General features: G+C 33.8%; 1 protein-coding gene across 1 annotated transcript; it reads right to left on the reverse strand.

Annotated features, from left to right (window-relative positions):
- Nucleotides 1-4,281: 4,281 nt before the first annotated feature.
- Nucleotides 4,282-6,769, reverse strand: LOC125423015 (uncharacterized). Its single transcript, XM_060817383.1, has one exon. The coding sequence runs from the start codon at nt 6,595-6,597 to the stop codon at nt 4,441-4,443; it is 2,157 nt and encodes a 718-aa protein (XP_060673366.1). The 5' UTR covers nt 6,598-6,769; the 3' UTR covers nt 4,282-4,440.
- Between the last annotated feature and the right edge of the window lie 10,921 nt (nt 6,770-17,690).

The raw sequence follows: 17,690 nt of genomic DNA on the forward strand, positions 1-17,690 counted from the left end.
ATCCTAATAACTTTGACAATATGTTTGTTTTGTGCTAAGTTTTTAAGTTGTCAAGTGCAAGTTGATTGTAAGATTAACTTCATGCTAAATTATTTTCTTTTTATTCATAATATCATATTTATTTTCTGTTTCATTTGAATTTAAATTAAATATTTTATGTTTTTTAGGCAAGAACTTTCATGGCTTAGATTAGAGAGTTATATGTCAATCCTTGCTATGAATTATTCTATGCAAGTTTGTTTCAGCTTTTTATGGACGGACCAAGATTTTTGTTTGGCCTTTTCAGTGTTTGTGTTTAAATTTCCATTTTGGACATTCATTTTAAAGACCATTTAATCCAAAGGCAGGGGTGGACTCAGTGCGGTTCTGTTCGATTTTGTGGACTTTTTTAAATTGAACCGACCAACTTGGTTTGGATTGGATACGAAACTGAATCGAATCGATTGCCACATTCAATCCGAAACTGAACCAAACCGATAGTCATTGGTCGGTTTGGGTTGGATTAATGATTTGGATCGATTTAGATTTCATATTGAGCGTAGGTCCAAATTTTTATATTTATGCTATTTTGAGATAGAAATTGTATACATTGAACTCAAAATTGCATAAAGTTTTTTTAGATCTTTTTAATTATCACTCTTCAATTATATTTATGCATTATATTTTAAATTAAGTATTTTTTTCAAGCTATTATATAAATTAAATAATATCTAAATTAAATAATTTTAACATATATTCACCTAGCAAAAACACCAAATAAACTAACTATTAACTACAATATAACATGAAACCATACAACTACAATATAAGTAAAATAATACAATATAAAACCATACAACTACAATATAAGTCTACAACTACAACCTAATTATACAAATACATCATACACCAACAAATAAATTCTACAACAAATCTACAACCATTATTAATTATAAAATAGAACACAACCCATATTTGAAATCTTAAATTTCAAAATGAACTTATAATTAAATAAACTAACAATCCATAAAAATGAAAATTATTTTAAAAAATCTTCTTCCAAACTCTTCAATCCCATTCTCATAATAAATAAAATAATAGTTTTATTTTATAATTATATACTATATTTATATATAAAAGTAAAATAAAATGTTAATTTAATTGATGATCGGCTTGGCATGTATTGGGTTGGGTAAAATTTCATTCAACTTGCAATCCGGACCGATCGTTTCGAGTTTTTTATATATTTAACTGACTCAAACTTATTAATAAGTTAAAACCAATCAAAATCGAACCAAATATATCGGTTTAGTTGGTTTGATAGATCCAGTTTGATTTTTACCCACTCCTAGGCAAAAGTAAAAGGCGCATCACATGGATTTCACATTGTTGATAAAGATCATCTTATGTGCTTTACACAAGAGTTTTTCTTTTTCTTTTTCTTTTTTATTTTTTTTTATCTTTTCTTTGCTTTTTCCCTTTTGTCTGAGTTTGATCTTTAATGGAACAAACAAAATCTACATAAATAGAGAGAATCTGTTGGTAAGCAATGGAGGAAAATAAAGAAACTTCAAGATTTGAAGTTTTTGGGTGAAGCAATTGTCATCTCCAATAATTAAAAAAGAAATTCCCCCCCCCCCCCCCCCCCCCCCCCCCCCCTCTTTGCCATAACTTTGGCTTCACATCAACTATGTACGAGACTTGTATGAATTTCTTGATCTATCCTGAATCATCTCCTGAATCATCTTCTGTTCTCTTTCTCTGTCCAATTACATCACCCAACACTCCCATCATGTGCTCTAGACTTAAACAACAAAGAAGTTGTTAATTTAAACAAGCATGTAAAAGTTCTTTATTTTTATCCATTGCTTGCCAGCAGCTTCTCCTTGTTTATATGAATGGATTTTATTTTATTGGGTTGGTAAAGCAAATCTTATTTTCTGCCATTGAATAACGTACTCAAACCGAGGGGACAAAGAAAAAGTTAAAAAAATAAATAAAAAATAAATAAAACCTCACATGTAAAGCACATGAGATGAGCTTTAGTAGGCATATGAAAGTCATGTGATTTATTAAATGAATTAAATGATTTTTAAAATAAATAGTCAAGATAAGAAGACAAGCATACACTAATATTGAAAAAGCCAAACAGAGGATCGAGGTCCTAGATGGACAACCATGCTTGACTGTACCATTTCATAATGGAACCTTTTATCATCAAAGTTGATCGTATGTTGGTTTTTGAACCCATCTTGTTTTGAAAATTTCAATTATACTCTTGTAGAAATTGATATTAAGCGTAAGGATGTGAATGTGATAATAAGTAAGCAGGCAAAAAATTTTGAAAAGAAAAGTAGGTGATATTTTTAAAACCAAAGAGGTATAAATATTGATTTTAACTTAAATCGGAGTAAATTGATATTGATCCTAAATTATATGATTAATTACCACATACTGTAATCAGACAACAATTTTAGAATATAAGTTTAATTTCTTCTATTCTTCCTTGTTTTAACAAAAATATCTAGAACACAAAAGCTAAGGTCAACATTGCAAATATGTTTTTTTTTTTTTTTTTTCAACATTATAGATGGAAGAAGAAGGATTTTAACTAGACATTGAAAACCTCAGGTTTGATATTAAAAATGAAATATTCAAATTTAGATCATTATACAGAGAAAAAAAAAAACTTTTACATCTCAATAGTTTTTATCTTTTACCATTGAATCAAGCTTATAAATACCTGAAGACTAAATTTTAAAATGTTAAATATAGACATTTGTTTCAATAAACAATTAATTAAAGAATATCGATTAGGCTGATACAAAAATTTGGTTGATCATGACATTATAATTAATCATTAATAACAATTTTAATTACCAAATAATTGTAAAAACTGTTTTTATTTTTTGAAAACATAAAACATATGTAACATTATAATATATATATATATATATTTAGAGAGAGAGAGAGAGAGAGAGAGAGAGAGAGAGAGAGAGAGAGAGAGAGAGAGAGAGAGAGAGAGAGAGAGAGAGGATATTCGCACATGTAGTCCCTAAACCATACTATATTTCAAACTTTGCTCTCTAATTTTTTTTTTTTTTTTAAGCAACATGGTCAACTGCTGATTTTGTTGCATTATTAGTCCTTAACCAATTTTTCGTCCAAAAATCCATGTGAAAGGGATCAAAGTGTAACGTTGACACAGTTTAGTGACCACATATCCAATAAACTCTAAAAAAAGCCTTAAATAATTTCATTAAAAATAAAATATTTTTCATAAGTAATTGTTTAAAAATCTTAAGAAATTATATTTTTTAAAATAGATAATCAGGAAAGTAAAACGTCAGGCAAGTACTAAAATTGTTTTGAATTGTTATTTTCTAAAAAAGATAAAAAATTTAAAATATATATATATATATATACAAATAATTCTTTAAAAACTTTATTCTTAGAGTCAAATGCCATTCACCGAAGTTTCTTCTTACTTCCTTCATTTATTTATCTTACTTTTTTATAATTTATAAGAAAATATTATTTAACATTTATATATTTTTATATTATTTTTTATTTGATATTCTTTTAAAAAAATTTCAAAAACGTTAGTACCGAATTCAATCTTAAATATGGTTTGGTATGAAATGTACAACTTTTTAGTTAAAATATTTTTTAAATTTAAATTATTTTTTTAAAAATCTTTTTAAAAAGTACTTTTATTTTACTTTTTTAAATATTGGTACATATGGTCCAAGGAAAAATGTACCGAAATTGTGCTTCGGTCCCTCCTAATAACAAATTTTTGAATGATAAATTGTTTAGGAACCAAACGTACAAAAACAAAAATAAATAAATAAATATAGAAAGATCAAAGTGCAAAATGTGGTAAAGACGAAGCATTACATTCTAATCTACCCGACAAATCAATTAATTAATGATGCAAATTAAGCTTAAGTAAGACTGTGTTGTTTGAGATTCTATCATCCATAAGCCATCTCCATGTGTTGCGGTTGTTAGGTATGCAACCATCGCCATCTCTATGGCAAATTGTCAGAATATGTTCGAGATACCAGAGAGAAAGTAAGGAGAAAACTGAAAACGCAAAATAATATGAAATTAAACGCAATTGATCAATTCTAGATTTTCTTCTTTTTCTTGTTTTTTTTTGGTTATTTATTAGTACACCTCCAAAAAACTCGCTAAGAAGATGTGTGTGGCTATATAATATATATATATAGAATCGTTATTGTTGTGAAGGAAGTCGAAAACATTCCATAACATGGAAGTTACGGAATATATGAAACATACAACAACAAATCCATGCTGTTATTATATGTTACAATATGTTACAAAATGTGTTTCGTGGGCGATTTCTACATTCATATATATATATATATATATATAAAGACACCGTTATACAAGCCTGAAATACAAAGTAGAACCTAAAACAAAAAGTTTGATCAACTAAAACGACACACCACACTGATGAGTCATGTTGGGAAATCTGGCTTTAGCCCCAAACAATTGGCTTGGCATCTCATTCAGCCAGTGCAAATCCTCAAATTCGCACAGTGGCTTATCTTCAGGCCACACCACATCAACGGCCTTGATGTGTTTCGGAACCCAAAACGGGGTCCCATCCTCATAAGAATTATGCGTCAACCTCCTCAAATCAGAACCGTCCAACTTCACCGTGAAGATCTCACCGTAAGGCTGATAATGATGTGGGTTTGATATCGGCTCAGCTGATATAGCCGCGCAATCCGAGGTAAATACTACACTCTTCCCATCAGGACTGAACCACGGGTGGTTGGTCCGACCACCCGACCCGCTTTGTATCAATTTTCTCAACCCGGTTCCGTTCGGGTGGATCAGGTACAATTCGAAGCCCCCACTACCCGGGTCATCCCGATCCGACGCAAACACGATCCACTCACCGTCGGGCGACCAATTACACATGGTATCGGACCATGGACCTTCGGTTAGCCTGCGGAGCCCGCTTTTCTCTCCATTCTCAGCGTCCATTATGTACAGGTTTTTGTACCCGGTCCGACCCGACCTGAAGACGATCCATTTACCATCGGGTGAAGCTGAAGGGAAAGCATTGTTTTTGCCGTTGGTGGTCAACTTCTTGACGCCTGGTTGGTCAACATCGTTAATGTCGATGGATATGATGTCAACCTCCGTACTCACAGTGGCAAATTTGGGTCCAGCACTGGTGTAAATGAACCCTTTGCGAACTGGGTCCCACGAGGTGGAGAAGGCGGTTGCTTCGTACACCTGGCGTCTATTCTGACCGTCAGGATCAATGATGTAAACACCTGGGAAGTCGACGTAAGCGATACGATCACCGGCGGGTGAGAAACTCGGGAAGGAACCGTCGATTCGGAAGACAGAGATCTCCGGAACTGGGCTTGGAAGGTTCTGAAGTACGAGCTTGGAGTTGGAGCTTCCTCTTCCATTTTCTTGTCCTCTGCAACGGTGGTACCCGACCCGGGTTGCATCGGGCGAGATAAACGGGTTTAAATGGTGGGATTTCGGCGACACAAGACGAGTCAGCTCTTTGAACTCGTTGGCTTTGATGTCGAAGAGCTCTATGTGGCGAAACCGAGAAGTTGGTCTTCTCGTTGCAACGGCGATGAACTTTTTGTTCCCCGGGGATGTCGCCGGAGTGAAGACGTGGAGACCCGGCTGGGTGACTCGCTCAACCACCACCGATTCGGTAGAAATCGGACCGTTTTTGGGAAGAATCGCTCTGTAAATGCTCCACCACTTATCCTCTCCTCTCCGGTGGAAATACAGAGTCCTCTCGTCTCCCCAAGCAGGCCAACCACCGTGTTCAACCACCTTGACTCGCTTAGTCCCATCCCGAGTCAAGAAAACATAGATATCCGTACTGAGTTCCTCAACCTCACCTTGCCATCCCTTTGGTCCGTACGAAGCTACGGCCGTCCAATCCCCAGAAGGCGAAACCGAAGGGCTATAATCAGCGACACCATACGGAGTTAATCTCCGAGTCACGCCCGATTTCAACTCGGTAGAGTACACAGCGGCAGTACTCGTCCTAGCCTTGCCGGATTCCTCGTGGGTAGAAACATAGACCAAGTAATCTCCGGTCAAACTGGGTTTGTCTTTCATAGAAACTCGATGTTCGCTCTGTTTCAAATCCAACAGCGGGATCTGAACTCGATTCCGAACTTCGAGGGCAGACCTTTTTCCAGCGATTTGGGGGGAAAGATCGTCGGAATAAACCTCATCATAGTATATATTAGACAACCCATCTCTCTCGGTTACATAGATGAGTTGCAGAGGCGATGGGTCAGGTCGTCCACCGACGGTTCGAATCAGAGTTCGATTGCGCAGGAGAGAGGTCGATGATGGAGATGGAAAGTGGCCATTGAAATTCACCGATTGACCATCAGTGATTTTGGTTTCGCGGGTTTCAGAGGGTGGGTTTTGAATGGGAAGGCTGAAGATGTCGAAGGCGTAGTCTAGTCTGCCAAGCGTGGTGAAAACTATACTGGTGCCGCTGCTGCCGGAATCGGCATCATGGTCCGGCGTCGCATGGGATAACAGAGCCAGAAAATGAAGAAGAAAAGAAACAAACAAAATGGGTTTCATGCGCTCCTTCACAGCGAGACTCGTCAGTGATTGAAAGTTTGAAACTGAGTGACTTGGTCGATTTTAGTCCGAGTGAGTGAAGAAGTAGACGATGAGTGGAGTGGCGTGAGGTTGAGGTTGGGGTTGTGGTGTGTAGGACATGGCGTGGTTGAAGCTTGAACGAGAAAAGTGGGTCCAATTTTATCTATATATATATTTTTTTCTCTAAGCTTAACACGTGTAAGATTTTAAGTCGTTCAGTGGAGGATTTTATTTGGGTGGGGAAGGAGGATATCAATTTCAATCTTTTCTTTCCATTTTGTTTTTTTTTTTTTGACAATATTGTCAATTTCTATGCTATCCTTTTGTGGAGAAATAATGGCGGTACTTTATTGTCTGTCAAGTCTATTAATTATTTCATCCTTGTCCACTTTATTATTTTGGGGGCATACAAGCAAACAAAATCTTGCTAATATTCTATAATTAAAAGAAGGATAAATTTCACCTGTATTCTTTTAATTTGTTATTTTTTTAATATTATATTTTTATTATGAAAAATATCAATATAACTTTTTCCTATTTTACTATTCTTTAAATATTACACTATTTATTTAAAATATAACTTCATCCATGCTACAAAACATATTATCTACACTACAATTTTAATAATCTTTTAGTATTCCGACAATACACAAAAATAAAATATTTAAACATAAACCCTAATTTTATAAATAAGAGTTTTAAAAAAAATAATACTTGTACTGATAATTTTCGTAATAAAATTACAATACTGAAAAAATAACAAATTAAAAGGTGTTACAACCAACAAATTAAAAATTATTGTGGTATTTGTTCCTAATTATTAAAGACATTGCAAAGATCTTGTTGTGGTGGAATACACGAGTTTTTGATTCTATCTCAACATGTGTCTTAAAATGTTTTTTTCAATATTTAGAATAAGGGGGAAAAAAAAAAAGGGGGAAAAAACAGTGATCCATTTCCACAGTAACACTAAAAATGTATGGGAAATCCAATCAATCTTAATGAAATGTTTGACCCACTTCTGGATACATGAGTGAACAATGTCATAGGACTTGAAATTCATCTGATTTGATTCCTGCATTTTCTAGCATGACTGCAGAATTTGCAGCCATTATGTAGATAATCCAATCCTGCAACTTCAATTTATTGTCAGATTACTTACACTATTACGCTTTTACAAAAAATGAAAGAAGAATAAAACCAAATTAGTATTATATTTTTTTGGTTTCTATTGACCTCGTGCTGCATCTGTTGCAATTTGCAGTCTATCTGTCTAAGTGAGAATTTTTCTTGTATCTGCATTACAAGATGTCAATTATATTTGTGATTATATATATATATATATATATATGTTTCCCCTTATGACTATGTAGAAGCTGAAACTTCTAAAAACTCGAAATGTAAATGTAGAATGTGGTAATCACCAACTGATAAATGATTCTTTTCCAGTAGCCATGTTAGTGTAATGACACTTTTACTGCCGTCGTAGTTGCTTGTTGATATTTAGTTATTTTATATTTACCTTTTTGGTGAAACACTATTGTATTAGGTAGCCAAAGTATGGCTTGTTTTTTGGTGGTATGATTACTGCAATAATAGGTGAAAAGTAGATGATTTACTGTTGTAAGCTTGTGTTTATATATTCTCAATGTGAAGCTTGCAAACAACTTGGACATGTTGAAAAAGTTTGCAAAAACAAAGGAGAACCAATACAACAAGCACATCATATACAAGTTGCTGATGAAGCATGGCAAAGTGAGAAAATGCTGTTTGTTGCTACGTGTTATGCAAAAAAGGACAACAAAGAAGCTTGGTTGGTGGATAGTCGCTGCACTCAATATATGATTCATGATGCTGATCTCTTCAACACCTTGGATAAAAGCTTTGTTTCCAAAGTCCAAATAGGAAATTGAGATTTTATTTAAATTCAAGGCAAAGGAGATGTGGCTGTAGAAACTTCAACAGGTACTAAATTCATTTCAAATGTGTTATATGTATCTCAAATTAATCAACGCTTGTTGAGTGTGGGACAAATGATTGAAAATGGATATTCTTTGAATTTTCAAGATAAGTCTTGCACAATATACAATCAACATAGAAGTGAAATTCTAAATGTTAGAATAAAAGATAAAAGCTTTGTAGTAGAATGAAATTGGAAAAAGAGTGAAGTTCATGCCTCAGAAGAGAATTTTATCCATGAACATGGTAAAATTCAGGAGGAGGCTGATTCAAATGATGAAGATGTTGTTGGAATTCGAGGTACATGACCCTTGGCTAATGTATCTGAGAGATGCATCCGAGGTACATGACCCTTGGCTGATGTATCTGAGAGATGCATCCGAGGTACAAGACCCTTTTCACTGATGCATCCGATAGATGCATCTGAGGTACAAGACTCTTGACTGATGTAACCTAAAGAAGTATCTGAGGTACAAGATCCTTGACTGATGCAAACAAGAGAAGCATTTGAGGTATAAGATCCTTGACTGGTGTACATGAAAAAAGCATCTGAGGCACAAGACCTTTGACTGATGCATCCGAGAGAAGCATCCGAGATACAAGACCTTTGACTGATGCATCCGAGAGAAAGATCCGAGATACAAGATCCTTTACTGATGCATCCGAAAGAAGCATCCGAGATAGAAGACCCCTGACCGATGTCCGAGGTAGAAGACCCCTGACTGATATACAAGGTACTAGACCCCTGACCGATGTTCGAGGTAGAAGACCCCTGACCGATGTCTGAGGTAGAAGACCCCTAATCGATGTCCGAGGTAGAAGACCTTTGACAATTGTCCAAGGTAGAAAACCCCTAGTCGATGTCTGAGGTGTAAGACACTTGATCGATGTCCGAGATATAAGACTCCTGACCGATGTCCAAGATACAAGACTCCTGGCCGATGTCCGAGATACAAAATCCTTGGACCGTTAAATGATGTATATGAGAGGTGCAATTTAGCATTGTGTGATCCAATTACTTTCTATGATGCAAATCAATTCGAAACGTGGAGAGAGGCCATGGAAACTAAAATCAACATCATAAACAAAAACAAAACTTGGGAATTGGTGAACAAATCTCAAGGCAAAAAGGCAATTGGAGTGAAGTGCTTCTTTAGGATCAAGCTCAATGCAGATGGTACAATAAACAAGTATAAAGCAAGATTGGTAGTTAAGGGTTATGTACAGCAACCAGGTATTGATTATAGAAATACGTTTGTACCAGTTGCAAGGCATGAGACAATCAAATTTCTACTAGCTCTTGCTGTTCAAAAATGTGGGAAAGTTTACCATTTAGATATGAAATCTACATTTCTAAATGGCTACTTGCAAGAAAAAGTGTATGTTGAACAACCTGAAGGCTTTGTTGTTCAAAGAAAGGAAGACAAAGTTTATAAGTTAAAAGAAATGGTGAAGTGAAGCTGGTTCATTATAGGTCTGAGGTCTAGCTTACTGATATTTTGACAAAAGCATTGCCAAGAAATAGGTTTGGAACATTAAGAAATGATCTTAGTGTTTCCAACAAAAAGGCCAAGGAGGAGTGTTAGTGTAATGACACTTTTACTGTGGTCGTAGTTGCTGGTTAATGTTTAGTTACTTTATATTCAGTTTTTTGATGAAACATTGTTGTATTAGATAGCCAAAATATGACTTATCTTTTGGTGGTATGATTACTGCAATAGTAGGTGAAAAGTAGGTGATTTACTGTTGTAAGCTTGTGTTTATATATTTTTGTCCAGAAATGAATGCAGAAAGTTTCCACACCAATTCAAGCTTCCTTTTCTTTCCTTTTCGTTTTACTGTATTTTTTGTCTAAAAACCATACAAGCCATATACTCATAAATGAGTGCCATCTTGTCACCTTTCTTACAATATCCAATAAGAGAAACCAGATGTCTATGATGAATTCCCATCAAGACTTTCACCTGAAATTCTGAACGGTAACAAATTAGTTTGTGCTCATATATTAAAAGCATATGGACATGTTTGTAGATGAAAACTTAGTATCTTGTGTGCATAGGAAAACCAGATGGACTGTTTCTACCTCAGTTTGAAATTCCTTGAGGCCTTGCTTTGATGATGAAGAGAGTAACTTGACAGCAACTCAAGTGCCGTCTTTCAGATTCCCAAGATAAACTTTTCCAAATCCTCCTTCTCCAATTAGTGATGTAAAGTTGTTGGTAATGCTCACCACCTGAGAAAACTTGAAAGGGCGAGTATTTGATTTCCATAAAAATTCTTTCTTGGATTTGTTGTATATTTCTGCAGCATGGAAAAACCGTCATGATTGCATAAACAAATTATGCTGTGATGTTTAGAGAATTTCAAATAGAGTTGGGAAATAAATTTAGGGCCTAATGTTATAAGTTAATGTTAATTAGTTGTGGTGCCTGAATGGCTAGATGAGATGAGGGTCACAGGGCTTGCACCATCAAAACCCCATGCAAAGACATTTTAGCCGCTCGGGTTAGTGTAATCTGGATACGGAAATGAGCAGCCAGATCAGAACAAGCATTGCATTCTTAAGTCAACTTTCTGAAACTCCATGTTATTTTGCTGTGTTATTCTACATACCAATAAGTTCATTAAGCAGAGCAACCACACATCGGACTTGGTCTTGGTTACTGATGCATTATTTTTGGTATGGTGAAAATTATTTTCAGTCTATGGAGGTTGTTAAGAGAGAGGTTGTTAGGCCTTGTAAATAGTTCTGTCCTAAAATAAGGTTACCTACTTATCTTTTACATTATTTTGCAATCTCATCGTGATCATAAGATACAGACTTTTCCATTTATGCAATACTATTTTGGATCAATCAGTTCAGTAATTTTTGCTGTTGTTTGAGAGAGACACAGAGACACACGGAGAGAGAGAGAGAGAGAGAGAGAGAGAGAGAGAGAGAGTTACCTCCTTGTCTTTTCCTTTTCCGAACCCAAAACATTGTTATACCAGATAGGAGCACTAAAGTCAGGACTGATGAATTAGCAATAAAAGCTTCTCTATGCTCTTCTTTGCACGAGTCCGCCAAACAAATTTTCTTGTTTCCATCCAAACTGGGATAAAATAGTTCATGACAAATTGTTAGCATGATTGATTGAATATGATCGTATGGCCAAAGATCTTTCTTTTATAATTCATTGTTAGATTAGCCACTGTTACAGACAAATTAGAATATCTAATATATATATATATATATATATATATGTATTAATTTGTGTTCTTAAGTGAACAAAATAAAGTTAAGAAATATTATTCGCAGTTAACACTGTAACCTGTAACGGAAGCAAGACAATAAGTTTGTTTTAAAAATAATATCCATCTACAAAAGGGGGAAATATATTGATGAACCATTGAAAAGCTGCATAGAATGAGTTCTTTAGTATGGAAGAGATGCATACATCAATTTTGATGCCCATCTCTTAGACTTCTCCATAAGATTCCTAGGAACTGAACCTTCCAGCATATTTCCTTTCAAATTACTGGAGAAAAAGTGTGATCATTAGCACCATTCACAAAGGAATATCCTTAAAATTATTATTAGTAATTAACTTACAGAAGTTTTAGGAATGGCAGTTCTCCCAAAGACTGGAACGGTTCCTGTCAAGTCATTGTGTGATAAATCTCTGAAAGAAAGAACAAAGAGAAAAGCATGAAATTTTCAGTTAGTATATTGGTTAACAAATTATACATATTATTCCATTTCTAAAAACTATAAAACATATAATAATAATAATATCTCTAGCTAGGACATACAGAATATCCACAAATTCAACTCATAAGGATTAACATGCTATACGGCTAAATCTTATTAAATGTAAATATGGTCAAATCGTCCTGTCAAACTAAACTCGTATTATCTGCACGTTTTCGAACCTCGCATGTTTTCAGTGTTCCGTATTTCTAGTTATTGTTCATGCTGTTATCATGAAGGGATATCAGAGAATGTATTATTCAAGTGTTAATCTTCCTATTTTTGCTTTCTAAATGTTTTAAGAAGTTTGGATACACATGCATTTTAATACATGGATCTACCATCACTTAATGTTACTCTAAAAGAAATTTAATGATACTCGCAGTGATTGTAGCGCTTTGAGATTGGAGAATGAACCAATTATGTTCCCTGGTAAACCTCTTGAACTGAGGTTCCTGCTCATAGTTCATGGAGTAAATATAAATTAATCTAGAGCAAATGCACAGCAAGTATACTTCATGCAATGAACTTATCCCCACTTGTTTACATGTCACAAAGTATCATCTTTTGAGGTAACCAAGATTCAGTTCTATCTCTAATTATTCTTATTATTTTTTTCTTTTTGATAAAATGTTTCAAAAATACATAAACTGATGTGGGTTTATTCAACTTTCCTTACGGGATAAAGGAGCACTCACAAGGAGATGATCCTTGAACTAAGATCGGAGTTGCACTTGAGTCCATTCCATGCATATTGCACAGGTATGCATGGACCTCCTTGCCAGTTGTCAGTAATCATGTATGTTTGCTTGACATCATAGCATCAACTATAAATCATCAAAAGGTAAAGGGTGAGAGAAGAGGATGGGGAAGCCTAATAGAAATTACAATCAAGAAAATGCTGAAAATAGGAGAGAACAAAAATGTGGTGAATGCAACATCCGATATACATGGTCATGAATATAGAGAAATAACTAATTGCAGAACTCATTCCCTGTAATGATTTTGTTGGAAAAAAGACCTATTTGGATCCTTATTTAGCATTCCATAATTGGTTTATGGAGAGAGGATAACCCTGACTCAATTATTGATACAAAACCAGATGGAAGGAAGCCAATAATTCCACCTGGTTGAACTTAGTGGCAGTGTGCTATAAACAGCTCAATTTGATTTGAACATTGATTTCTGAACAAGTAAATGAAATAAGCAAATTTAAAATACTGAAATCTTTTAAAGCATTATTTGGGTCTGAAAGGATTTCCAATTTCCTTATTCTGGGTTGTTTAATCATCTCTTAATATGCAAAACAGGGGAAGCAGAGTAACATAGTTTGTGCAAATCTGATTTTCCTGTTCCTCAAAGTCCAACCAATACAAAACATAATAAATCCAACATTATATCATAAAAGCAGTTAAAATAACATTAGGAAAAAAAAAAAAAAAATTGCCCTTCATTTTTTAAGATAAGCTTAACTTAAAGTCTTCATATCAAAATAATAATAATAATAATAGCACACCATCATTAGGGTCCGTTGCCAAAACGGAAAATATTTTAGAATGGTAAATCTTGAAACCATAATTATTTTAAACATTTCAATTAAATTCAGTGCAGTCCAAAATTCCAAGCAAGTCCTTTATTTTGTTCTAGTTTCATGAGTACAAGAATTTAGTACTTATTGGATTCTAAGAATTTAATAATTTTAGATGCCAATCAATAATATATTATTTGGAAAACGTTTTGATTAGGGGTGGGCTCGGTGCGGATTGGTTCGGTTTTTGGGATTTTTTTAAACCTAACCGACTAATTCGGTTTGGGTTGGTTACATAACCGAACCGAACCGAACCCAATACAAAAACCGAACCGACCATACTTGATCGGTTTGGGTTGGGTTTGCGGGTTGGACCGGTCTGGGCTTCGTGTTGGGCCTCGGCCCAAATTGTATATATATATATATATATTTCGAATTTGGTATTTTTTGGACCAAAATTGTATAAAAAAAATTTTAGACCTTTTTAATCATCAATCTATATTTTAAATTAGATATTCTTTTCAAATTATTCTTTAAATTAAATAATTTTAACATACATCCATCCACCTAAACAAAAATACCAAATAAGTTAATTATTAAGCATCAAACATATTAAATAATACAACACATAATCATACAACTATAATACAAATCTACTACTACCACCACCCAATTATAAACCATACATCAACAAATAAAGTATATAACAAGTCTACAACCATTATTAGCTACAAAATAAAATACAACCCATATTTGAAATCTAAAATTTTAAAATAAACTTATAATTAAATAAACTAATAATCCATAAAAATAAAAATTAGTTTAAATATTGTTTTCTTCCACATTCTCCATTGCATGAAAAGCCACCAGCAGCAACCACAAGCTCACTACCTCAATAAACCAAATTCCATTCATCCTTCAACAAACATTAAAATTATAAATAAACATTAAACATTAAGCATTAAATGTAAATAATTAGCAATCAATAAACATTAAGTGTATTACTAAAATATTATCTAACGTAAAAGATAATTGATGATTTGGAATTAACAACAAACTTACCAAGTAATCATATATCAATTAGGTGGAGGTAAACTTTGTTTTGTAACCCAAGATGCTCCTAAACAAATTAAAATATGATATTAGATTAATTAGTAAGCTAAACGAAGTTGTAAATATTACTAAAAAATTCTAAAAACTCTAAAATAGATAATAAAAATAAAATTACAAATAATAATAATAAAAAAAATTCTTACCCGATTCAATAGAATCATAATATGCGACATCTTCTATTGGTATTTCAACTCTATAATCATACGTCATAGGCTTTGATTGCAACCAATTTTGAGAACAAATCAAAGCCTCCACCATTTTTGGACCCAATGAACTTCTGAATGCATCAAGAATACGCCCTCCGGTACTAAAAGCAGATTCGGATGCTACTGTAGAAACTGGAATGGCGTATACATCTCTTGCAATTTGAGATAAAATTTGATATTTTGTCCAATTATTTTTCCACCAAGCCAAAATATCAAATTTCTCACTCTCCACATCCTCACATGGATCAAACAAAAATTTATCAACCTCATTCTTTATTTCCAATTCATTTTTTTCCATTTTTCTTTTTTTAAATTGTGATTCTTTCAAACGCCGACGATCATCTATGCTTCCATCATCCAATGAATCCATCATCATCCCACTTTGTTGTGCTTGCATTGATTGACCATCATTTGAATTTGATACTGAACTCCCATTCATAGAATCAATTTCCTTATAGAAGTTGTAAAGGTTAACTAAAGTATCTTTTACATCCCTAGTCAAAGATTCAACCATACCACTTTCATAAGCATCCTCAAAAAGATATGATACATATTCCAGCTTATATCGTGGATCAAGCACAATGGCAATAAGCAACAACTTGTTGACATTTCCAAGTGAACCCCAATATTTGTCAAACTTTATCAACATTTTCTTTGCCATATCGGCCATCAAATGATTTTGACTATTACTCCATTCAACAAGTGCATTATACATCAAACTCAATTCATGAAAACATATATTAGAAGTAACAGTCAAAGAGGCACTAAACTTTAAGGTAACTTCATAAAAAGTAGCAAGAAATTTCACAAAAACCCTTGCACTATCCCAATCTTTAATTAGAGGTGGTCCGGCTCTCTTCCTTCCTACTTCATCTTCCTCAAAATATCTAAGATAATGTCCATCAGCATCTATCATCCTATCAAAACCTTTTTGATACTTCAAAGCCGAGTTCAACATCAAATAGGTGGAATTCCACCTAGTAGACACATCCAAAACCACGGTTTCTTTATATTCAATTTTCTCATTCTCTACACATTCTTTAAATTTGTTTAACCTTGAAGGAGATGATCGAACATATCTAATAGCATTACGAATTCCAGCAATACTATCATGGATTTCCTTTAATCCAAATGTCACAATTAAATTTACAATATGTGCAGCACAACGAACATGTAAAAACTCACCATCCAAAACATTTCCTTTCCAATAATTTAATTTTTCTTTCAAAAAATTAACAGCCACATCATTTGAAGAAGCATTATCAACCGTTATTGTGAAAACCCTTTCAATACCCCATTCAATCAAACAATTTTCTATAACCTTACCAATTGTCTCACCCTTATGATTTTGCACAATACAAAAATTTAAAATTCTCTTATGCAACTTCCAATCATCATCAATGAAATGAGCGGTAAGAGTCATGTAATTGTTATTTTGAATGGAAGTCCATGTGTCCGTCGTAAGACAAACCCTTTGCTTCCTCAATGAAAACACACTCTTCAAAAATTTTTTCTCATCTAAGTACAACTGAAACACATCTCTAGAAATTGTTCTACGAGATGGCGGTTCAAACTTAGGGTTCAAAGCATTACAAAACTTTCTAAACCCTTCTCCTTCAACGTGGCTAAATGGTAACTCGTCCATGATGATCATTTCTGCACATGCAAGCCTACATGCCTCTTTACTAAATGTTGTACTCATAGAGACCAAATTGCTACTACCACTTTCAAATGAAAGAACTTGTTGCTTTTTATCCTCCATCCTATTAGGGTATTTTTTGCATTGGTTCATCAAATGGTTTCGCAATGTACTAGTTCCACATCTCTTGGTATTACATGCATAATCTACCCCACAATGTTTACATTTGCACCTAGGATTATTTGGATCATAATCTGGAATTTTTTCAAAATGTTCCCAAACCCAAGATGGAGCCCTAGAAGGTTTTCTCTTTTGCGTTTTATAAGGTTTATCCAACTGTGAAGGTTGAGATTCAGCTTTATCTGATTCATTTAAATACTCTTCCAATTCATTAATATCATACAAATCATTGTGGCCTTCATCCATCTAGAACCTATTAAAAACAAAATAAACATATACATATATGTATATATATATATATACAAATATATATACATATAGCTGTCAAAATCAGCAGGCCAGGTTATATTAACAACTTCACAGCAATCAAGTCACACATCACTTCACAATCTCCAAACTTCACAGCAAACAATTTCACAGCCTATGCTTCACTACACTTTCCAAAAGCAATTTTTGACCTTCCCACATGCAAAAATAACGAGAAAAAGGCTAAGTAACTTACCTCCAAATAATAGACAATCACACAATTGTTTGTGATCTTGGAATTAAACAAAGAAAAGGAATGCTATTCGATTTATGCAAGTCACGATAGGCTGTTTGATTTTATCTACAAAACAGGGGAAAAAAATATATTAGACCACAAAGCAAAATAAAAAAAATAAAATTGCAATACTAATTAGAAAAAACAGAAAAAAAATACACTTCTTCCATCCAAAC

Source organism: Ziziphus jujuba, chromosome 5 (assembly GCF_031755915.1).
Source record: "Ziziphus jujuba cultivar Dongzao chromosome 5, ASM3175591v1".
In the NCBI taxonomy this organism is placed as follows: Eukaryota; Viridiplantae; Streptophyta; class Magnoliopsida; order Rosales; family Rhamnaceae; genus Ziziphus; species Ziziphus jujuba.

What these genes read in the sequence shown, in the direction of transcription:
- LOC125423015 (XM_060817383.1), bottom strand. Translation starts at nt 6,597, where the DNA reads ATGAAACCCATTTTGTTTGTTTCTTTTCTTCTTCATTTTCTGGCTCTG.